Here is a 24,835-nt window from a genome sequence, read left to right as displayed (position 1 = left end):
GACTCCATGCACAACTTCCCACTACTATCCTTGATTGGCCCTAATCTTTCTCTAGTTATTCTTTTAGTCCTGATATACCTAGAGAAAACTTTATGGTTTTCCTTGATCCTATCTGCCAATGACTTCTCGTGTCCCCTCTTGACTCTTCTTAGATCTCTCTTTTTGGAATTCATCCAAAGGGACATGATGCACAAACAGCAAGTGGGGAAAAACTACATGACCAAATATTGGCAATAAACTTGATTCTTTTCCAGGAGTAATACTATAGAAGTGCAGTGACAATGATTGTTCCACGTGGAATGTGTGCAATGTATCATGCAGAGGTGAATATTGTCTGAAATTACTTTATGGATAAGTTATAATTATTTTGATGGTTTGATATTTAATAATGATATGTCTTGAGTTAAAGTGGTATTGCACAAAATCAACCCTGGCAATGTGGTTCCCTCATCAAAACTGTTGGTAAAACATGTAGAAGACCCAAATACTTTACGTTTGCATTGATGACACTACTAATACCTTCTCTATCCAAGATTGGACAGGTTTTGCCACTGATGTTGGGACTGGAAGAATTTCTGCGCTCAGCATCCATATGTTCTTGCCTTTGTCGCATCTGTTCCTCCTGAAGTGCAGAATCATGCATAGCTTTGATGTGCCGCTGAAACAGGGCCAGGCCACTTACAGGGGCAGTGGTCGGCACATATGGTGCAGCCATCTCGTGGAAAGAAAACATTATTTAAAGTCAGCAGTTTCAAAATGGCCTCGATAAACATGTGCATCCATCAATCTCTCTAAATGCATTCAGAAGTAACAGGAGACATTTCTACAGGAATTATGATACTGGGAAAAATCCCACAAGCCTAACTGAATACAAGTGATATCATTTCACTCGCCTGATCCTACTGGAAGCTACTATAACATTTATAACATGCTTTGCAGAAAAATGCAGAAATCAGGTACAATAAGAACAGCAATCATTCTTTTAAAACACGTGAAAAACTTAGGAAACCCCAGGTATTTCAAAGCTAACTGTTACAATCAGATAGATAGTCACATTCCTGGAAAGAACAATTTTCCTGCCTGTTGTGAATCGAGCAAGGGGTAACAGATGGTATGGGGAACTGGGTGGTACTAGCTGAATTTCTTATTGTACAAAAACCAACTAATGAGGTCCCTAAGAATTTAATGTTGTTCATATCTCAAACCAAACGTAGAGCTGCTGGTATATTCAATGGAATCTCATCAACATTATATTCTTCAGGTCACAGAATCAAAATTCACTCATTTAGAATATAGTTTATCACACAGTTGGTTTAATAGTGAATATCAGAGCTCGACGGGAACACTGCGGGAACAAACCTCCAGGCAGAACTCCGATCAAAAAGAAATTGATATCAGAAACAATAATAGAAAGTTTGACCATATCAAGGAGCCAAAGCCCTTGAACATCAACACCTAAGTTGTTTAATTTCAGGAAATCAAGTCTAATCCACATCGGAAAGAAGCTTTGGGCATGCTAAAGCATGATGTTAAAAAGACTTATAAATGACTTTAAAGAATATAGAACTCAAACTATCCAGTATAATTTGTGTTATCATTTCTTATAATCAGCGGTATATATTTTAGGTTCTACTTTTGAACAGTGATTACTATAGATTTTTAGAAAGATGTGGCAGCTAATTTACACACAAACATAATGAGATAAACGTCAAGTTTTGTTTTCCAGTATTATTTGAGATATAAATGTCAGAACACTGAGACTTCCCTCTGTTAAAACAGTGCTATGACAGACTTGCGTTGGCACAAGATGCATAATATACTGGGTAGAAAATCTTCTGAAGGGTAAGTTCAGCCAGAGGTTTTGATCTCAGTAGTAGCCAATGACAAATCAAAGTGTTCAAGTGTTGGAGGATACTTGAGGAGTTAGGGTTCCAGACTGGAAGGCAAAAAGCTAGAGAGGCACTAATCATAAGACTACTTGGGTGCTATATTTTCGATATCACGGAGGAATTATTTAGATAAATAAACATTAAGCTAGAACGTTGATTAGAGTGCAGGACAAACAGGTCTCGGTGAAAAAGAGGGATAGAAATGGCAAGATTAGGGAACCATGGATGACAGGTGAAATTGAGAGACTAGCTAAGAGGAAAAAGGAAACATATATAAGGTCTAGGTGACTGAAAACAGACAAAGCTTTGGAAGAATATCAGAAAAGTAGGACCAATCTGAAATGAGGAATTAAGAGGGCTAAAAGGGGTCATGAAACATCTTTAGCAAAGAGGGTTAAGGAAAATTCCAAAGCTCTTTATTCGTATACAAGGAGCAAGAGGGTTGGCTCACTCAAGGACAAAGGAGGGAAGTCATGTGTGGAGTCAGAAAAAATGGGTAAGATTTTTAATCAGTACTTTGCATCGGTATTCACTGAGGAGAGGGCCATGACGGTGTTGAGTTTAGGTATAGAGGTTTGGTTACTTTAGGTCAAGTCGGCATAAGGAGGAAGGAAGTATTGGGTATTCTAAAAGGCATTAAGGTGGACAAATCTCCAGGTCTGGATGGGATCTATCCCAGATTACTGAGGGAAGCGAGAGGGGAAATAGCTGGGGCCTTAACAGATAACTTTGCAGCATCCTTGACCATGAGTGAGGTCGGAGGACTGGAGAATTGCTGATGATGTCCCCTTATTTAAGAAGATAGCAAGGATAATTCAGGTAATTATAGACCGGTGAGCCTGATGTCAGTGGTAGAGACTCTGCTGAAGATACTGAGGGTTATGATCTATCGACATTTGGAAGAAAACGGGCCTATCAACGATTGGCAGCATCATTTTGTGCAAAGAAGGTCACGCCTTACCAACTTAATGGAATTCTTTGAGGAAGTGACAAAGTTGATTGATGAGGGAAGGGCTGTCGATGTCATATACATGGACTTCAGTAAGGCGTTTGATAAGGTTCCCCATTGTAGGTTGATGAGGAAAGTGAAGTCGCATGGGGTCCAGGGTGCATTAGCTGGATAAGTAGAGAACTGGCTGGGCAAAAGGAGACTGTAGAAGGGAGTACTGCTGGAAGGGAGTTTCTCAAAATGGAGAACTGTGACCAGCAGTGTTCCACAGGGATCTGCGCTGGGACCTTTGTTGTTTGTGATATACATAAATTATCTGGAGGAAGGTATAGGTGGTCTGATTAGCAAGTGTGCAGATGACAATAAGATTGATTTGGAGGTGCTGGTGTAGGACTGGAGTGTACAAAGTTAAAAATCACACAACACCAGGTTATAGTTAGTGCTTCCAAATAAACCTAATGGAGTATAACCTGGTGTTGTGATTTTTAACTTTGGACACTAAGATTGGTGGAATAGCAGATAGTGAAGGGGACTGTTAAGAGAATGCAGCAGAATACAGGTAGATTGGAGAGTTGGGTGGAGAAATGGTAGATGGACTTCAATCTGGGCAAATGTGAGGTGATGCATTTTGGAAGATCCAATTCTGGAGCGAACTATACAGTAAATGGGAAAGCCTTGGGAAAATTGATACACAGACAGATCTGGGTGTTCAGGTCCATTTTATCCTGAAGGTGGCAACGCAGGTCAATACAGTGGTCAAGAAGGCATATGGTATGTTTTTCTTCGTCAGACGGGTTATTGAGTCCAAGAATTGGCAACTCATGTTACAACTGTATAGGACATTGGCTTGGCCACATTTGGAGTACTGCGTACAGCTCTGGTTGCTACATTACCAAAAGGTTGAAGATGCTTTGGAGAGAGTGCAGAGGAGGTTCACCAGGTTGTTGCCTGGTATGGAGGGTGCGAGATTGAGTAGATTAGGATTATTTTCATTAAAAAGACAGAGGTTGGGGGGTACCTGACTGAGGTCCAAAAAATCATGAGAGGTATAGACAGGGTGGATAGCAAGGAGCTTTTTCCCCAGAGTGGGGGACTCAATTACAAAAGGTCACGAGTTCAAAGTGAGAGGGCAAAAGTTTAAGGGAAATATGCGTGGAATGTTCTTTACGTAAAGGGTGGTGGGTGCCTGAAACACGTTGCCAGAGGAGGTGGAAGAGGCGGGGTAGATATAGGTGGTCTGATTAGCAAGTTTGCAGATGACAATAAGATGATTTGGAGGTGCTGGTGTTGAACTGGAGTGTACAAAGTTAAAAATCACGCAACACCAGGTTTTAGTTAGTGCTTCCAAATAAACCTGGAGTATAACCTGGTGTTGTGAGATTTTTAACTTTGGACAGTAAGATTGGTGGAGTAGCAGACAGTGAAGGGAACTGTTAAGAGAATGTAGCAGAATACAGATAGATAGGTAGATAGCGTCATTTAACATGTATCTAGACAGATACATTAATGGGCAGGGAGCAGAAGGGATACAGATCCTTGGGAAATAGGTGACAGGTTTAGATAGAAGATCTGGATTGGCACAGGCTTGGAGGGCCAAAGGGCCTGTTCCTGTGCTGTAATGTTCTTTGTTCTAGAAGAATGGTAAAGCTGCAAGGGTTTTAGAACTATGAGGACATAGCCCACTCATCCCTATTTAAAAAGACCAGGGCTAATTTGGCTATGCTCTCAACTTTAATTTCCTGTCGGTCTCTTTAAGAGCTTTGATTCACTTGACAAAAAAATTAACCAATGCAGGATTTAATAATTTTGAGGACATTGGACAAAATATCTGGGCAGAAGCTGCTGATCAGATAGCATGAACTTTGTTTAAATCTGAATATTACTACCATCTTCACAAGTGAACAGAGCAATATGAAGTGAAAACTGAAAATGCTGGAAACACATGTAAACTGCAAAACTTTTTTAAAAGTTACATTCTCAAGTGAACTTTAACAATTGGTGTCATGTCGGCCCAGATTATGTATTGAGGAGTGAGCTTCCCTGTGTGAGCCTGTCTGCACCACAATGGTCAGACTGATTCTAATCTAAAAAATGGAGTTACAGAATTTAACATGGATTCATGCAGTTTTTGAGTAAAATAAAATGTAATTCTGCAAATATGGATTCACCCCACAAACTTATATGCATATGTGTGTATGTGGGTGTGTGTGAGTGTGTGAGTGTGAGAGTGTGTGTGACGGGGTGGTTATGGGTGTCTGTGAGAGTGTGTGTATGTGTGCGAGTGTGAGCGTAAAGGAGTATAAGTCTCTGAGAGGGTACGTGTGCGAACGTATGAGAGAGGGTCTGTATCTGTGTAGGAGTGTGTGTATGTGTGTCTGTAGGAGTCCATATCTATTTAGTAAAGGTATGCCTGCGGAGCTCAGGCCTGTGAATTGCACATTGTACATTGTGGGAAATCCCAGATGCTCTTTCTGCTCTGAATAATCATAAATACAGATATCCTCTCTGGCTGGAGCAACTTGAGCTCCAGGTTTTGCTGGGGGCACAATGGAGCATGCATGAGGTGTGAGGTTTGTGGATAGTGTGTTTCAGATCATGGTCACCCAACGTGCAGGCAGAGAAGGAATGGCTGACTGTTAGACAGAATAAAATGGACCGGGCAGTACTGAGGGAATTCCTCAAGTGCATCTTGCCTGCGAACTGTTCATCAGCTGGGAAATGATGGCAGTGATAGTTTCTCTGTAGAGGCCAGCCAGATCCAAGGCCATGGCACTGTGGGTGATCCAGCTGTTCATGAGACTGGTGGGGGAGAAGAGAGGAATGAGCATGAAAAGGAAATAGAGGCAGGGGATTTGTTGGTAAGGAGTGTCGACAAGCAGCTTTGTTGCTGCAGACCTGAATCCACAATGGCATTTTGCCTCCTGGTGCCTGGGTCACAGATATCATGGAATGTCTGCAGGGGTCTCTGAAAGGGGAGAGTGGATAGCCAGAGATTGAGATTCTTGTTGGGGCCAATGACTAGCTTGTGGAGTATTGTTCCTTCATCAGGAAGCTGTGGAGCAGGATCACAAGACACAATTTATAGCAAAAGATCACAGTGTCATGCAACTGAAACAATACATTGAATAAACCTATGCTGCTGTTGTCTTTCATATTTTAGAATGGGTTGCAGGTTTCGGTTCATTAATACGTAAATCCCAGAACTTCTTTCAAGTCACGTTCTCCAGAAAACTTAAGGTTTCATTAAAAAAAGTGACATCTCAGCTCAGACATTGCACTAAGGGTGTGAGGTTAGAGTCTGTCTGAATCCCAATCTTCAGCTAGATTGGTTCTATTTCCAAAGTAGCAATTTATAACATGTTACATGAATTGACTACCTGCAGACTGTGTTTTTTTAAACAAAATAGATTGCACCTGCAATTACAATCCTGCAAATGCAAATTCACCCCATAGATTTGTGTGTGTGTGTGTGCGTGCGTGCGCAAGCGTGCGTATTAGATATCTTACAGTGTGGGAACAGGCCCTTCGGTCCAACCATTCCACACCGACCCTCCGAAGAGTAACCCACCCAGATCCATTTCCCTCTGACTAATGCAGTTAACACAATGGGCAATTTAGCACGGCCAATCCACCTGACCTGCACATCTTTGGACTGTGGGAGGAAACCGGAGCACCCGGAGGAAACCCGCGCAGACACGGGAGAATGTGCAAAATCCACACAGACGGTCAACCAAGGCTGGAATCAAACCTGGGACCCTGGTGCTGTGAGGCAGCAGTGCTAACCACTGAGCCACCGTGCCGCCCCTACGTATGTGTGTATGCATGCACACGCATTGGGGGGGGGGGGGGGGGGGGGGGTAAGAGAGAGAGAGAGAGAGTGTGAGCATATGAGTGTAATGACGGTGTGTGTGTTTGTGTGCTTGGTACAGTGTGCGCATGAAAGTGACAGAGTATAAGCTGTGAGAGGGTGCATGCGTGGGTGCGAGTGCTGGTGGGGGTGTGTATGTGTAGGTGTGTGCGTGAGTGTGTACGTGTAGGTGTGTGCATCTGAGAGAGCATCTGCGTGAGTGTGTGTGCATGTCGGTGTGTGAGAGAAAGAGTGTATAGTGTAGTGGGGTCACCAGTAGCGTCACATGAACCCAAGGTCTGGGTTGAGGCCACTCTCACGGGTACTGAACTTGGCTATCAGTCTCTGCTCAGCCACTCTGCATAGCCCGAAGTCCGCTTGGAAGATGGTCACCTAGAGATTCAAAGCCTCGCTCGCACGTACACACATATAAGTTTATGGGGTGAATTTGCATTTGCAGAAACATTCTATTTAGTTTAAAAAAAACACAGTCTGCAGGCAGTTATTCCATGTAACATTTTATAAATTCCTCTTCTGGAAATAGAACTAGTCTGGCTCAAGATTGGAATACAGATAGACTCTAACCTCACAACTTTAATGCATTGTCCGAGCTGAGAAGTCACTTTTTAAAAAATAAAACCTTAAGTTTTCTCAAGAATGTGATGGATAGTTGTTCTGGGATTTACATATTAATGAACCAAAACCTGAAACATTGCAAATGTATCCACCTTCACCACGTCCTCTAGCAGCTCATTCAATACATGCATCAACCTATGCATGAAAAAAAATTGGCCCTTACGTCCCTTTTAAATCATTCCCCTTTCACTTTAAACCAATGCCTTCTAGTTTTGTACTCTGCTACCCAGGGGAAAGACCTTGGCAATTCACCCTATCATTGTCCCTCATGATTTTATTAACCTCTGTAAGATCACCCTCTAGCCTCCGATGCTCCAGGGAAAATAGCCCAGCCTATTCAGCATCTCTCTAATTAAAAAGAAATGTTCATGCCATGAATAGACTAACAAACATTTAAGGAGTTGCTACTTGTCCTTGCAACTCGATGCAGTGCAACTGCTTACAATGACTTGTAGGAAGGAAGCAGACTTTATTGGTCAGTGCATTGAATACATAGTTGGGATGTCATATTGAGGCTGTACAGAACATTGTTCCAAATGTGGCCTAACCATTGTGTGCAATACTGGTCTCCCTCCTATAGAAAGGAAGCTTGAAAGGGTTCAGAAAATATTTCCAAGGATGTTGGAGCGGTTTGATATATAGGGAGAGGCTGAATAGGCTGGGACTGTTTTCCCTGGAGCATCGGAGGCTAAGGGGTGACTTTATAGAGGTTTATAAAATCATGAGGGATATAGATAGGGTAAATAGACAAGGTCTTTTCCCTGGGTTGGGGGAGAAGGCTAGGTTGAGAGGAGAGAACTTGAGGGCATAGGTGTAGGGTGAGGGGGAAAAGATTGAAAATGAACCTAAGGGGCAATTTTTTTTCACATAAAGGGTGTTGCATACATGGAATGAGCTGTCAAAGGAAGTGGAGGTTGGTACAATTATAACATTTAAAAGTCATGATGTGGAGATGCCGGTGTTGGACTGGGGTGTACAAAGTTAAAAATCTCACAACACCAGGTTATAGTCCAACAGGTTTAATTGGAAGCACACTAGCTTCTCCTTCATCAGGTGATAGTGGGGGTCACAATTGTAAAGCACAGAATTTATAGCAAAAATTTACAGTGTGATGTAACTGAAATTATACATTGAAAAATACCTTGATTGTCTGTTGAATCTTTCACTTGTTCGAATACCATGATAGTTTCACTTCTTTCATGTGTAAATCACAAAACCTTTTTTTAAAAATTGCATTCTCAGGTTAGCTGTAACAATTGGTGTTAGCCAGACAATATGTTGAAGGTGTTAGCACCCTGTGTTCTCTGTCTATGTCATGATGTTTAGATTGATTCTAATCTAAAAAATGAGATAACAGAGTTTTACATGAATTCATGCAGTTTTTGAGCAAAGTACAAATTCACCCCACAAAATGTGTGCGCGCATGTGGGTCTTTGTGTCTATCTGAGTTGGGGGCTGTGGGTGCGAGAGACTGTGTATATGTGTGTGTAGTGAGTATAGAGTGTCTTAAGCCTGTGAAGGGGTGCATGTGAGAGTGTGGGAGTGTGTGTGTGTGTGTGTGTCTGGGGTGGGGGATTGCGAATGACTGTGAGAGAGTGTATATGTGTGTGCATGAGTGGTCTAAGTCTCTGAGAGGATGCCTGTGAGAGTGTGGGAGTGTGTGTGTGAGTGTCTGTGTATGTGTATAGCCCTTCCTGAAGAAGGGCTTATGCCCGAAACGTCGATTCTCCTGTTCCCTGGATGCTGTCTGACCTGCTGCACTTTTCCAGCAACACATTTCCAGCTCTGATCTCCAGCATCTGCAGACCTCACTTTCTCCTCCTATGTGTATAGGAGAGAGAGTGAGAGAGTGTGTGTGTGTGTGTGTGTTTGTGTTTGAATATGTGTGTGTGTAAAGGAGTGTCTGAGTGTGTGTATAGTGCAATGGTGGTCACCTGACATGAACCCAAGGTTCCGGTTGAAGCCCTCCCTATGGGTATTGAACTTAACTATCAGCCTCTGCTCAGCCACTTTTCGCTGCTGCCTGTCTCGAAGTCCGCCTTGGAGGATGGTCACCCGAAGGTCCGAGGTAGAATAGCCTGGACCACGGAGAATGCAACTTTTAAATGGTCCAGGACAATCGACCTCGGACCTTCGGGTGACCATCCTCCAAGGCGGACTTCGGGACAGGCAGCAGCGAAAAGTCGCCGAGCAGAAGCTGATAGCTAAGCTCGGTACCCATAGGGAGGGCATCAACCGGGACCTTGGGTTCATGTCACATTACAGGTGACCACCATTGCACTATACACACACTCAGACACTCCTACACACACACACAGATACACATATACACACACACATACATACACATGGACACACATATACACAGACACGCACGCAGACACTCACACACACCCTTACAGACACACACACTCCCACAGGCATCCTCTCAAGAGACTTAGACCACTCTACACACATACACACACATACACACACTCTCTCTCAGACACTCACAACCCCCCACCCCAGACACACACACACACTCACACATGCACCCCTTCACAGACTTAAGACACTCTACACTCACTACACACATATACACTCTCTCTCACACCCACAACCTCCAACCCAGACAGACACACACACAGGCAGACACAAAGACCCCCATGCACACACATATTTTGTGGAGTGAATTTGTACTTTGCTCAAAAACTGCATGAATTCATGTAAAACTCTTATCTCTCTTTTTAGATTAGAATCAATCTAAACATCATGGCATAGACAGAGAACACAGGGGGCTAACACCTTCAACATATTGTCTAGCTATCACCAATTGTTACAGCTAACCTGAGAATGCAACTTTTTAAAAAAAGGTTTTGTGATTTACACATGAAAGAAGTGAAACTACTATGGTATTCGAACAGATGAAAGACTCAACAGACAATCAAGGTATTTTTCAATGTATAGTTTCAGTTACATCACACTGTAAATTTTTGCTATAAATTCTGTGCCTTACAATTGTGTCCTCCGCAACCACCTGGAGGAGGAGCGTCGCTCCGAAAGGTAGTGTGCTTCCAATTAAACCTGTTGGATTATAACCTGGTGTTGTGTGATTTTTAACTTTTAAAAGGCATCTGGTTGGGTATATGAATAGGAAAAGTTGAGGGGGATATGGGCCAAGTGCTGGCAAATGGGACTAGATTAATTTAGGATATCTCTACTCACTGGAGTTTAAAAGAGTGATGGAATCTCATTGAAACATTAAGGATTTTTAACTGGCTTGAGATGGTAAATGCAAAGAGGATGTTTCCATTCAAGATAGCGTTTAGGACCAGAGGGCAGAGTCTCAGAATAAAGGGGCACCAATTTAAGACTGAGATGAGGAGAAATCTCTGCTTTCAGGGGGTTGTCTCTCTTTGGAACTCCTTGCCACAGAAAACTATGAGGACAGAATCCTTGGGTATATTTAGGATTGAGATAGATAGATTCTTGATCATTTGGAGAATCAGGGGTACCAGAAAAGGACAGTAAAATAGATTTGAGGAATGTCAGATCAGCTACGATCCCACTTAGTAGTGGAGCAAAGGTGAGGGTCCAAATGGCCTACTCCTATTTCATATGGCCTTGCAGTCTTAAGATGACTTCTCTGGGCTTTGTTGTAGCTCTTATGTTTTCTAAATTTGCGCCACTTTAGATGGGGTGGAAATTAAGTTAAACAAATTAAAGGATTCAAAACTAGAATGAATGGATAAGAGCAAGAGTCAAATTTCAATATAACTCCGAACTACTGACATAATTATTGATTTATCATTATGCAAATTAAATACAGGATCAGAAAACAAAGAAGCTTCACCGGAATAAAGAACAACTAAAGATTTTATGAAAGTTAATCATTTCATATATCAGGCACTCCTTTTACATTTTACATCTAACTTTCCTGGAGTTTAACTGAAAATACAACTTGCAAACTAAATTAATGGTCATGGGTTAGAGAGCTATAATCAAATTGTCTGGTACATTGACAAAGTGATTTTGCAGAATTCGAAAAAGGGTATGAGAGAACTACCCTGATGACTACTCACAGAAACACTCACCATATTGGGAATCATGGCCGCTCGCTGCTGTAGTTGCTGGATATCCATCTGAACTGGTTTCATGGCTGAGGTCATCAACACTGAGCTGAGAGGTTTCAGCAATGATGATTTTGATTCCGGAGAAAACATTCTAGAGCAGAAATGAACTCTTTGAATAACATGACCTAAGTTGGTTCAAGTTACACGTTTATCATCAAGCATCTTCCAGGAAAATCTGTGAATATTCCCATCAAAGATGATAGAGAAGAACTATGTGATAGTGCAAAGCAATACAGGTACAAACACAAATCCTTAAGGACTGTATTAATTCTAGGAAAGCTTTCGTCCTCATCTCTTACTCATAAACAAAACAATCTTTTGCTAACCCTTTTCTTTCACTTCAAATTAAGAGGAAAATCAGAACATGAAATTCAAAGAAATGCAAATCTACATAAAAAGAAGCCAAAGGCAAATCCCAGATTAAGTAAGGCGCTATGTGGGCAGACACACCTTAGCAAAAGATGTAACAGAAGAAAGGTCATTTTAATGAAATCATTTGCAATTATTATTAGTTCAGGGGACTTCAATGTTGCTTTACTAGGAGGTAACCACCTGTATTAATGCTGTAGCAGGATCCATTTAGTGACGATAATAACCAGGAGTCAAAAGTATGATTATGAATGCACATAAAACATTCCAAACTAAGTGGCAAGGTAGATGCATTAATAACTATAAATGGATTTGAGAAATGATATGCAGGTTATAATATTGATGAAGCTTTGATTCGCATAGGCCTAGGAACTTCATAGATGATTACAGCACAAGAGGTGGCCAGTTGCCTCAGCCTGTCTGTATCTGTCAACAAAAATCTAATTACACTTTTTTTCCATTCACTTGTGGGATGTGGGCATTTCTGGCTCGGTCAGCATTTATTACCCTTGACAAAGTGGTGGTGAGCTACCTTCTTTAACCACTAAAGCCCATTTTCTGTAGGGAGATGAACAATACCATTAGGGAGAGAATTCCAGGACTTAAATACAGCGACACTGAGCAACAGTGATATATTTCCAAACCAAGGTGGAGTGTGACTTAGAGGGGCACTTGCAGATGGTGGCATTCATCTGCTTCCTTTGTCCTCCTATTTAGAATGGGTCATGGATTTGGAAGATGCTGTCTGAGGATCCTTGGTGAATGTCTGCAGTACACCTTGTAGATAGTACACATTACCGGATATTGAAGTAATCAAATATTTTTGGGTGTGATGCCAATCAATTTGGATACTTTGCCCTGGAAGGTGTCTGCCTTCTTGAGTGTACACCCATCCAGGCAAATGGGGAGTATGACATTACACTCCTGACTTGTGCCTTGTAGATCTTGGACAAGCTTTGGGGAGTCAGGCGGTGAGTTACATGCTGCAGCATTCCTAGCATCTTGAAGCACTGTGTTTATGTGGTGAATCCAGTTTAGTTTATGGTCAATGATTAGTCCCAAAATATTGATAGGGGGTTTGCAGTGATGGCAAAACCAATGAATCTCAAGGATCGGTGATCAAATTGTTACTTTTTGGAGATACTCATTGCCTGGCATTTGTGTAAGGCAATGTTCCTCACCACCACCAGCCCAAGCCTGGATATTGTCTAGATCTTGTTGCATTTGGACATGCACCTCAATATCTGAAGAGTCATAAATGATGCTGAATATTGTGTAATCATCAATGACCTTCCCTCCATCATAAGGGCAGAAGTGGGGATGGTCATTGAAGCAGCTGAAGATGGTTGTGCCTAGAGGAACTCCTGCAGAAATGTCCTGGAGCTGAGATCACTGACCAACAACCACAAGCATCATCCTGTGCACTAGGAATGACTCCAACCATCAGAGTTTTTCCCCTAATTCCCATTGTTTTAGGCTTTGCTAGGGCTTCTTGAATCCACACTCAGTCAAATGTGGCACTGATATCAAGGGCTGTCACTCTAACCCCACCTCTGGGATTCAGCTCTTTCATCCATGTTTGACCTCATTATAGCCTTGGTTCAAGAGCTTGGTGGTCCTGGCTGAACCTAAATTGGGTGTCAATGAACAAGTTATTGCTTAGCAGGTGCTGCTTGATGTTCAAGAGTAGAATTATGGGGCTTGGTTGGATTTGTCCTGTTCTTTTTGTGTGCTGGGCAATTTTTTACATTGTTGGATAGATGCCACTGTTGAGGCTGTATTGGAATAACTTGGCTCGGGATGCAGCAAGTCTTCAATACTATTGCTGGAACGCTGTCAGGGCTCACAGCCTTTGCAGTATCCAGTTCTTCCAATCTTTTCTTGATCTGATATGGAGTGAATCGAACTGGCTGAAGACTGGCATCTGCGATGGCAGGGACCTCTGGAGGATGCTGAACTGCAACACCTATTTGGCATTTCTGGCTGACGGCTGCTGCAAATGCTTCAACCTTACCTTTTGCACTGATGTTTTTCCATCATTCAGGATGGGACATGCGTGGATCGTCCTCCTCCAATGAGTTGTTTGCCCTCCACCATTCACAACTGCCAAAGAAAAATCCTGTACTGGGCCTCAATGAATACTGCCCGATGGTTCTGGTCTCAATAATTATGAAGTGTTTTGAGAGATTAGTTGGAGTTCGTATCAATTCCAGCCTACCAAGTTATCTTGATCCTTTGCAATTTGCTTACCGGCGCAACAGGACCATAGCAGACGCCATCACCCTGGGCCTATACTGGAGCATCTGGACAACAAAACTTATGGCATGCTGCTAATTATTGACTACAGTTCCACCTTCAACACCATAATTCCAATCAAACTCACCTCTAAACTCCAAGACCCAGGTCTTGGCTTCCCCTTCTGTAACTGGATCCTCGACTTCCTGACCTGTAGACTGCAATCAGCAAGAATGGGCAACAACATCTCCTCTACCATAATCCTCTACACCAGTGCTATGCAAGGCTGCATTGTCAGCCCCCAACTTTAGTCATTATATGCTCACGACTGTGTGGCCACATTCCGCCCCAACTCCATTTACTGGTTTGCTAACGAAACCACCATTGTAGGTCAGGTGACAAACGATGACGAGACATAATACAGGAAAGAGATTGAGTGCTTTGTGACATGATGTAAAGACAACAATCTCTCCACCAATGCCAGCAAAACAAAGGAGCTAGTCATTGACTTCAGGAAGCGGATTGGAGGTATACTCTGTTTGCATCAATGATGCTGAGGTGAAGGTACCCAAGTGAATCAAGTTCCTGGGAGTGATGATCACCAACAATCTGTCCTGCTCCACCCGTTTCGATGTAACAGTCAAGAAAGCACTACAATGTCTCTACTTCTTCAGGAGGCTAAGGACATTTGGCACGTCCATAATAATTCTTACCAAGTTTTATAGATGCATCATAGAAAACATCCTCTAAGGATGCATCACACAGTAGTTTGGCAACTACTCTTCTGAAGACCACAAGAGACTACGGGGAGTCATGAACACAGCCCAGTCCATCACACAAACCAGCCTTACATCCATTAATTCCATCTATACTTCCCTTTCCTTAAGGAAAACAATTAACATCATCAAAGATCCCTCCCACTCTGGATAAACTCTCCTTTTTTACCTTCTGCCGGACGGGAAGAGGTAAAAGTTTAAACACAAATACGAATAGATTCAAGAACAAACTTCTCCCCTGCTAAGAGACTTTTGAACGGAACTCTCATGTTAATTCTGATTTTTCTCTCTCTTCATCTTCTTTGTGGCTGTAAGACTGTAAGCTGCACTCTATTCTGCTACACTGATGCATTTTGTAAGGCACGATCTGCTTGTAGAACATACAAAATAACACTTTTCACTGTATGTTGGTACATATGACAACAATAAATTAATACAACTGGATATGGTAGACCTGCAAAGGCTAGATCTGATCGATGGTGTGGGATTACTTAGCTCGGTCTGTCACTTGCTGTTCATATTGTTTGGCATGCATGTAGTCCTGTTTGGTAGCATCACCAGGTTGACACCTCATTTCTAGCTGGCATGCCCTCCTGCATTCTTCACTGAACCAGGATTGATCCCCTGGCTTGATGGCAATAGTTGAGTGGGGGAAGGTACCAAGCCATGGAGTTGCAGATTGTGTTGGAATATGATCCTGCTCTTGCTGATGCACAGTGCCTCATGAATGCTCAGTCTTGAGTTGCTAGATCTATTTGAAACATGTCCTTTTTTGCACAGTGACAATATCACAAAATCCCATGCAAGATACCATCAATATGAAGGCTGAACTTCGTCTGCACAAGGATTGTGCAGTGGTCCCTCTTACTGATACTTTCATGGACATATGAAATTGCTGCAGTCAGATTGGTGAGGATGAAGTCAAGTATGGATCCTTCTCCCTGTTGGTTCCCTCACTACCTGCCACAGACCAAGTCGAGCAACTAGATCTTTTTGGACTCAACCAGCTTGGTCAGCAGTGCTGTTGCCAAACCACTCTTGAATTCCTCCAGTCAAAGTACATTCTGTTCCCCTGCCACTCAGTGCTTTCTCCAAGGGTTGTTCAACATGGAAGAAAACAGTCATCAAATGGGGGAGGATGGTTCATGATAAACATCAGGAGGTTTCCTTGCTCATGTTTGACCTGATCCTATATAGCTTGATGATGGTCAGAGCCATCGCTTGGAATTCTCAAGACAACTCCCCACTGACTGTAGACCACTGTGCAATCACCTCTGTTGAGTTTGCTCTTTTGGGTAGAACAGAACGTAGCCAGGGGCAGTGCATGGGATATTGTCTTTAAGGTATGATTCCACGAGTATGAATAGATCAGTCCATTCCCCTGACAATCTAGTTCAAATCCACCTCAAATGCATTAGCAAAACATCTCGCGAGGATGCTGTTACTGTTCCAGTTCAGATGTAACCCAAACAACTTACAGTTCCCAACTCCCCCAAAATTAGTCCTAATGTCTCAGGAATTTAAAGCCTACCAGCTCTCCAGCCACCTATTTATCTGCTCGATCCTTATATACCTATATTCATTATTGTGTGGCACAATAGATTACTACATTTAAGGTCCTAGTTTTTAATTTCTTAACTGATTTCCTAAAGCCCACTGATAAGTTTCCAACTTCTCTTTTACATCACTAATGGATCATGACTTCTGATTTTCACCCTTCCATTTCAGAGTGCCCTGCGGCTCCTCTGTGATAACCTTAAGGCTGGCACTCAGAAGACAAAATATCATGCTGGAGTTACATTTATGCTGCAAAAGCATCTGTCTACCCCTTTCACTTATTAATCCCCTACCACAATTGCTCTTCCATACTTCCTCCTCATTCTCTGAGCAACTGGACTATTCACAGTGCCATGGCCTTGCCTCTGGCTGACCTCCACATAGGAACTTTCAGATTCATTATTTTCCCAGGCCAAACAAGAGTTTGTGAAAGAAATGCACTAGGGGGGGAACCCCTCAAGTAGGGTGGTGAGCTACTGCATCAATCTGAGGAAAGTATCTGGTATAAGCAAAACAAGTATTTGCATTTCACTAAAAGAGATGAGATGAAACAATTGTTTGGGTTGAAAGAGCATGATGAGAGCTGTTAAAACACAGGTTAACATGACAAAACGGGAACATTAAAAAGGGGAGAAGATATTACAAAATGACATACTACAGCTTTTTTTCAACAAAGATGTTGCAAAACCAGTTAATGACAGGATAGAACATTTGGTTGAACAGAAGAACTGAATATGGGGTAGGAAACAATTAATATTTTTATGCCCATTTATAGTAACATTGCTTGGATTTACAATCATGAGAGATTTCAGATCATGAGATGATTTTCATTAAAGGTTCAGAGAATATTTAATTGATATTTAAAAGCATCAATGGTCAGATCAATAATCATCTATTTGAGTGCAGGGTCCAGCTCAAAGGGTGAATAGCCTTCTATTAGTCCATTCCTATAAATGGTCTTACTAATGGTCAGAACATCTAGTTTTACCACCCAGTAACATTATAGTTTGCTCTTTACTCAAATGATCTTTTATTATAGAATTATCATTAAAGCTGAGGATAATTCCAAACTTTTTCCTGCATTTCTAATCCAACTCAAAACCTTGTTTCAACCCTTCCATCACCACTTTAAGCTCTGTTAGTGTTTATAAAATTATAGTTGAATATTGACATTTTTAAATGGATCACTGATATTCCTACCCCTCCCTCCCACACCAATCAAAGAGAAAATATTCCATAGTGTCAATCCTTCCAGTGTTATTTTCTAAACAGCATTTTGTTCCAGGTTTATAAATAATAAAGATCCTAGTAGCTCTGCTTCTAAATCTTGGTACTAGCTTCCTTCCCTTTCTGTGCACATCAGCTTGCAGCAGTATATTTTCATGGCAATGGCAGTTTTAAAAGAGGTTGCATGACAGTCACAACCCGATTTTTAAATATGCAACAGTGCAAACTAAAAACAAATGAGGCAAAGCTTTTTAAAACTTTGAAGACGTCAGCAGATTAAATCATTTCAGGTTTCAACATCAATTCATGGGTTTCACTTGAAAGGGCAATGCCCTACATGTTCTACCTCAATTTTTTTAAGACCTTCTCACCTATGCAATTTACTGCAGGTTACATGCTCACCTAAAAATTCTGTTCTCTGCAAAAATTAGCATATTTTCCTCTTTCTGTAGCCATCACTAGAGACTCCAGTCACCTGTCAGGCTGCCAACTCTCACTTTTCATTGAATTCATAGAATCCCTACAGTGGAAACAGACCATTTGGCCCAACAAGTCCACACCAGCCCTCTGAAAAGTATCCCACCCAGACCCATTGCCCTACCCTATTACTTTACATTTTCCCTGACTCATGCACCTAACCTATGTGCCCCTGAACACTATGGGCAATTTAGCATGGCCAATTTACCTGACATGCACATCTTTGGAGTGTGGGAGGAAACCGGAGCACCTGGAGGAACCCCTTACAGAAACAGGGAGAATGTGCAAACTCCACACAGACAGTTGCCGAGGTTGGAATGGAATCCGGATCCCGGTGCTGTGAAATAGCAGTGCTAACCACTGAGCCACTGTGCTGCCTTACTTCCATGACCATGGATTCCCACACACTGTGGTTGACAGGGCCTCAACCTCATCTGAACCATCAGTTCTGCTTCAGCTCTTGCTCCCTTCCCATCACTCACAACAGTGTGATTGGGTTCCCAATATCCTCACTTTTCATCTGAACAGTCACTGTGTTCAAAAGATTATTCTCTGCCATTTCAGACAACTCCAACAGAATGCCGCCATTAACACATCCTCCCCTCACTCCCCCTGTCTGCATTTCATAGAATTATTCCCTCCAGGACACTATGGTCCATTCCACAAGTATCAACACCATCCCCCAATCCCCAAGGCACCTTCCCTTGTAACTGCAGAAGGTGCAAAACCTACCCCTTCACGTCCTCCCCTGCTCACCATCCAAGGGTCTAAACTGCTTTTCTAGGTGAAACAGGACCTTTACCTCCTCCAACCTTGTGTACTGTATTCGCTGCACCAATGTTGGCTACTCTATATTGGAGAAATGAAACACAGACTGGGTGACCGCTTTGGGGAACACCTCTGGCCTGTTAGCAAGCCTGACCCTGACCTTCCCATAGCCAGTCATAGAATCATAGAGATGTACGGCATGGAAACAGACCCTTCGGTCCAACCTGTCCACGCTGACCAGGTATCCCAACCCAATTTAGTCCCACCTGCCAGCACCCGGCCCATATCTGTCCAAACCCTTCTTATTCATATACACATCCAAATGCCTCTTAAAATGTTGCAATTGTCCTAGCCTCCACCACTTTCTCTGGCAGCTCATTCCATTCCCTCTGTGTGAAAATGTTGCCCCTGAGATCTCTTTTATATCTTTCCCCTGTCACCCTAAACCTATGCCCTCTAGTTCTGGACTCCCCGACCCCAGGGAAAAGACTTTGTCTATTTGTCCTATCCATGCCCCTCATAATTTTGTAAACCTCTATAAGGTCATCCCTCAGCTTCTGACGCTCCAGGGAAAACTATTCAGCCTCTCCCTATAGCTCAAATCCTCCAACCCTGGCAACATCCTTGTAAATGGCCTTTAGTAGAGTGATATGTGCTTGCCAGAAGTGGGAGTTTAAAGAGAGTTTAAGGGTTACTGCGGATTATATCTGCAATAAATGCTGTTGGTTGCGAATCCTATTGGGTCATCTCAACAGTGTCCTGCTTGCATGCCCATGTTTGTCCTCAGCATGCTGCAGTGCTCCAGTGAATCACAGCTCAAACTGCAGAACAACATCTCATCTTCAGACTAGGCACTTTACTGCCTTCTGGACTTAATACTGAGTTCAACACCTTCAAACTGTGAACATTCCTTCCCTTTCTTTTAGCTTGTTACTATGTCCCAATATAGATTTCTAAAGGAATAATCATGTTAACTAATTTGTTGGACTTGCTTAAAGAGGTAGAAAGGATTGAAGAGAACAATACAGTTGATGTGATGTACATGGCTTCAAAAAATTATTTGGGACAACAGACTTGAGAACAAAGTTAGATCTCAGTGGTGGCACAATGGCTCAGTGGTTAGTACTGCTGCCTCAGAGCAGACCGGGGCTCGAGTTGGCACATTCTCCTTGTATCTACGTGGGTTTCATCCAGGTGCTCCGGTTTTCTCCCACAACCCAAAAATCTATAGGTTAGGTGAATTGGCCAGGCTAAATTGCCCACAGTGTTCAGAGATGTGGAGATTAGGTGCATTAACTGAAGGTAAATGTAGAGTAATAGGATAGGGGGAATGGGTCTGGGTAGGTTACTCTTCGGAGGGTCATTGTGGACTTGTTGGGCCAAATGGCCTGTTTCCACGCTGTAGGGATTCTATGATTCTATTCTATGATTCATAGAATAAATGAGATAACTGCAACGTGGATACAACATTGGCTAAGTGGAATTAAACTCATGAAATATAGGAATGGTAGCAATATGGATATAGAAATGAGCAAGCAACATGATACAGAAAGCATCCAGGTCAGTAGATGTTCTTCCAACCAAAGCAGTAGTTTCTGCTGCAACAAAGTTAGAGACATGCCGACAAATTATTGGGAAGCAATGTCACTTTATCGGCTGTCTCAGTACATAATTGATGCATGGCACTGTCATTCAGTGGATGGTGCTGGTAAGTGCATTTGGCCTTTGACACTTTGCTGAGCTGTGTCACACTGTGCTCCGCTGCTACTGTGTGTTGTCAAGACTGTGCCAGAGTGGAAGTGAGAACATGGTGAGTGTGGGAGTGCAGAGTCAGGTTTTTACTGGAGCAGAGTCTGGGAGAGAGGGGTTCAGCTCACTGCCACACCTGACACCCAAACACTGCTTAGCAAGGTGGTTTATCAAAATGGCAAGCAACTGGAATGTTAAGAATCATTCACACAGCTTTACATTCATAAAGCAGTCACCAATCTGCATTTAGTCTTGCCAATATAAGGGAGATTGCACACTGAGCTGGAAATGTGTCGCTGGAAAAGCGCAGCAGGTCAGGCAGCATCCAGGGAACAGGAGAATCGACGTTTCGGGCATAAGCCCTTCTTCAGGAAAGAAGGGCTTATGCCCGAAACGTCGATTCTCCTGTTCCCTGGATGCTGCCTGACCTGCTGCGCTTTTCCAGCGACACATTTCCAGCTCTGATCTCCAGCATCTGCAGACCTCACTTTCTCCTCAAAGATTGCACACTGAATAATGTAGACCAGATAGAAAGATGAAAAAGGTTCCTCTTCTCTGGAACTGTGGTTATAAACATAGATTGAAGAAATTAGGACTGCTTTCCTTTGTGAAGGGAACGTAGAGGATTTTGTGATAGACATTATCAAAATCATGAGTGATCTAGATAGACAGGGAGAAACTGTACCCATTACAAAAAATGTGAACTAGAGGGTACAGATGTAAAGTAATTAACAGAAGCATTGGAGAAAAACAGTTTCGCGTATGGCAGGTAGATGGATCAAGAAGGCACTGTCTGAGATAGAGTAATTGAATCAGAGTTGTAAAGCATGGAAACAGACCCTTCAGTCCAACTGGTTCATGCCAACCAGATATCCTAAATTAATCGAGTTCCATTTGCCAGCATTTGGCCCTTATCCCTCCAAACCCTTCCTATTCATATAGGTAAAAACAATGACTGCAGATGCTGGAAACCAGAGTCTGGATTAGTGGTGCTGGAAGAGCACAGCAGTTCAGGCAGCATCCAAGGAGCAGTGAAATCGACGTTTCGGGCAAAAGCACTTCATCAGGAATAAAGGCGGTGAGCCTGAAACGTGGAGAGATAAGCTAGAGGAGGGTGGGGGTGGGGAGAAAGTGGCATAGAGTACAATGGGTGAGTGGGGGACGGGATGAAGGTGAAAGGTCAGGGAGGAGAGGGTGGAGTGGATAGGTGGCAAAGGAGATAGGCAGGTAGGACAAGTCCGGACAAGTCATGTACAGTGCTGAGCTGGAAGTTTGGAACTAGGGTGAGGTGGGGAAGGGGAAATGAGGAAACTGTTGAAGTCCACATTGATGCCCTGGGGTTGAAGTGTTCTGAGGCGGAAGATGAAGCGTTCTTCCTCCAGGCGTCTGGTGGTGAGGGAGCGGCAGCGAAGGAGGCCCAGGACCTCCATGTCCTCGGCAGAGTGGGAGGGGGAGTTGAAATGTTGGGCCACGGGGCGGTGTGGTTGATTGGTGCGGGTGTCCCGGAGATGTTCCCTAAAGCGCTCTGCTAGGAAGCGCCCAGTCTCCTCAATATAGAGGAGACCGCATCGGGAGCAACGGATACAATAAATGATATGAGTGGATGTGCAGGTAAAACTTTGATGGATGTGGAAGGCTCCTTTAGGGCCTTGGATAGAGGTGAGGGAGGAGGTGTGGGCGCAGGTTTTACAGTTCCTGCGGTGGCAGGGGAAGGTGCCAGGATGGGAGGGTGGGTTGTAGGGGGGCGTGGACCTGACCAGGAAGTCACGGAGGGAACGGTCTTTACGGAAGGCGGAAAGGGGCGGGGAGGGAAATATATCCCTGGTGGTGGGGTCTGTTTGGAGGTGGATCGCATCTCGTCCACATCCTGCACCTCCGCCCTCAGACACCACCCCTCCAACCGTAACAAGGACAGAATGCCCCTGGTGCTCACCTTCCACCCTACCAACCTTCGCATAAACCAAATCATCCGCCGACATTTCCGTCACCTCCAAAAAGACCCCACCACCAATATTTCAACTCCCCCTCCCACTCTGCCGAGGACATGGAGATCCTGGGCCTCTTTCACGGCTGCTCCCTCACCACCAGACGCCTGGAGGAAGAACGCCTCATCTGCCGCTTCGGAACACTTCAACCCCAGGGCATCAATGTGGACTTCAACAGTTTCCTCATTTCCCCTTTCCCCACCTCACCCTAGTTCCAAACTTCCAGCTCAGCACTGTACCCATGACTTGTCCGGACTTGTCCTACCTGCCTATCTCCTTTGCCACCTATCCACTCTACCCTCTCCTCCCTGACCTATCACCTTCATCCCCTCCCCCACTCACCTATTGTACTCAATGCTACTTTGTACTCTAAGATAAACTTCTTCATGTCCATTACACCACCAATTTTCTGGTTATCTCCAAACTTACTAACCATTCCTCCTATATTCAGATCCACATATTTACATAAATGACAAAAATGTGTTAGACTCAGGTTCAGTCAAGGTATTTGAAAGGAAGATTGTTATTTGGAAATGAAGAAATGTGTAGGGTTATGGAGAAAAGGCAGGAGAATGGTGTTATGCAAAATGAACAAATTGGAGAGTTAGTGCAGACATAATGGGATGAATAATATTCTACTGTGCTATAATCATTTTGATGTCTCTGCATTTCAATCCTCACCCTAATTTCAATAAGTTTCTTAAAACTTATCTTTTTGACAAAGTTCCTTCTCCCTTCTAATTTTTTCCCTATGACCTCTAAATATTTTCATTCTCTCAACAGAAGCTTGTGGGAATCTGGTAAAAGTTTCCAAATATTGTAGACCATAAGACATAGGAGTAGAAATTTGGCCACTCAGCCCGTTGAGTCTGCTCCACCATTCAATCATGGCTGATAAGTTTCTTAAGTTTCCTGAAGAAGGGCTTATGCCCGAAACGTCGATTCTCCTGTTCCTTGGATGCTGCCTGACCTGCTGCGCTTTTCCAGCAACACATTTTCAGCTCTGATAAGTTTCTTAACCCTATTTTCCCGCTTTCTCCCAATGACTGTTGATCCCCTTGACAATCAAGAACCTGCTTGTCTCAGTCTTAAATACACTCAATGACCTGGCCCCTGCAGCTCTCTGTGGCAATGAATTTTATAGATTCACCACTCTGGCTGAAGAAGCTTCTCCTAATCTCTGTTCTAAAGGCAATTCACTTGAAGGCTGTGCCCTTGGGTCCTCATCTCTCCTACCAATTTTCCTTTTGTCTACTCTGTCCAGGCCATTCAGAATTCTGTATGTTTCAGTTGGAATCCCCCACCCCCAACCCATCCTTCTAAACTCTATTGAGTACAGACCCAGAGACCTCAAATGTTCCTCATATGTTAAGCTTTTCATTCTTGGGACCATTCTCGTGAATGCCATCAAAATAAATGCCATTATTGCATTTGCCTTCATAACTACTGACTCAACCTGCAAGTTTACTTTGAGAGAATCCTAGGCTCGAACTCCCAAGTCTCTTTGCACTTCAGAATTCTGAATTTTCTCCCTGTTTAGAAAATAGTCCATGCCTCTATTCCTCCTACCAAGTGCATGACCTCACACTTTCCCATGTTGTACTCCAACTGCCACTTATTTGCCCACTCTCGTAACCAGCCCAAACCCATCTGCAGGCCTCCCCAGTTTGTGTGATGGTGTCCCTGGTAGTGATACTATTGGTCTGAGTGGGATGTCTGGTTTGTGCACTTTAGGTAGTCCATAGAATCTGGGGGTGTTGTTGCTTTCAGGTTTCATTCTTTGTAGGTCAAACCTGGTTATCTGTCTGTTTTTTTGTAGGTTCCTCAGTGTGTTGTTTATCCTATTGGTGAGCTGTGGGGTGGGGTCAAACTCCCTCTTTTGGTCAGCCAACAAAGACGGCATACTCAAACTACTGGACCTGAGCCTCACAACACACTTCACATTCAACAACCAAATATATGAACAAATCAACGGCTCAGGGGCTCACCCATCTCTGGACTCATAGCAGAAGCGGTAATGCAAAGGTTAGAACAGTCTTACCGTAAATTCAACCCAAACTCTGGGTCAGATATGTGGATGACACCTTTGTAATCATTAAAAACACAGAAATAGAGAACACACACTGGATCATCAAAGCCACACTCACAGGAATCCGATTCACTAGAGAGGAAGAAAAGGACAACCAACTCCCATTCCTAGACGTGAGGGTACAGAGAACACCGAACGGAGAATTCACCACAAAGGGAATACAGGAAAGC

At 43.2% G+C, this 24,835-nt stretch overlaps 1 protein-coding gene across 15 annotated transcripts in view; it reads right to left on the bottom strand.

Annotated features, from left to right (window-relative positions):
- The window catches only part of ncor1 (nuclear receptor corepressor 1), a 411,320-nt gene that overhangs the window by 131,589 nt on the left and 254,896 nt on the right, over positions 1-24,835 (bottom strand). For all 15 annotated transcript variants that reach the window (XM_087977100.1, XM_087977101.1, XM_087977099.1 and 12 more), the window contains 2 exons: positions 11,395-11,524; positions 520-715 (listed from right to left, as the gene is read on the bottom strand). In XM_087977100.1, the coding sequence (XP_087833226.1) occupies positions 520-715; positions 11,395-11,524 (326 nt within the window). The remainder of the gene's footprint in view (positions 1-519; positions 716-11,394; positions 11,525-24,835) is intronic.

This window comes from Chiloscyllium plagiosum, unplaced genomic scaffold (assembly GCF_037043375.1).
Source record: "Chiloscyllium plagiosum isolate Xiang-an unplaced genomic scaffold, Cpla_swu_hap1 HiC_scaffold_31, whole genome shotgun sequence".
Taxonomy (NCBI): domain Eukaryota; kingdom Metazoa; phylum Chordata; class Chondrichthyes; order Orectolobiformes; family Hemiscylliidae; genus Chiloscyllium; species Chiloscyllium plagiosum.
Note: the sequence above shows the minus strand (reverse complement) of the source record. Positions and strands in the feature narration are given on the sequence as shown.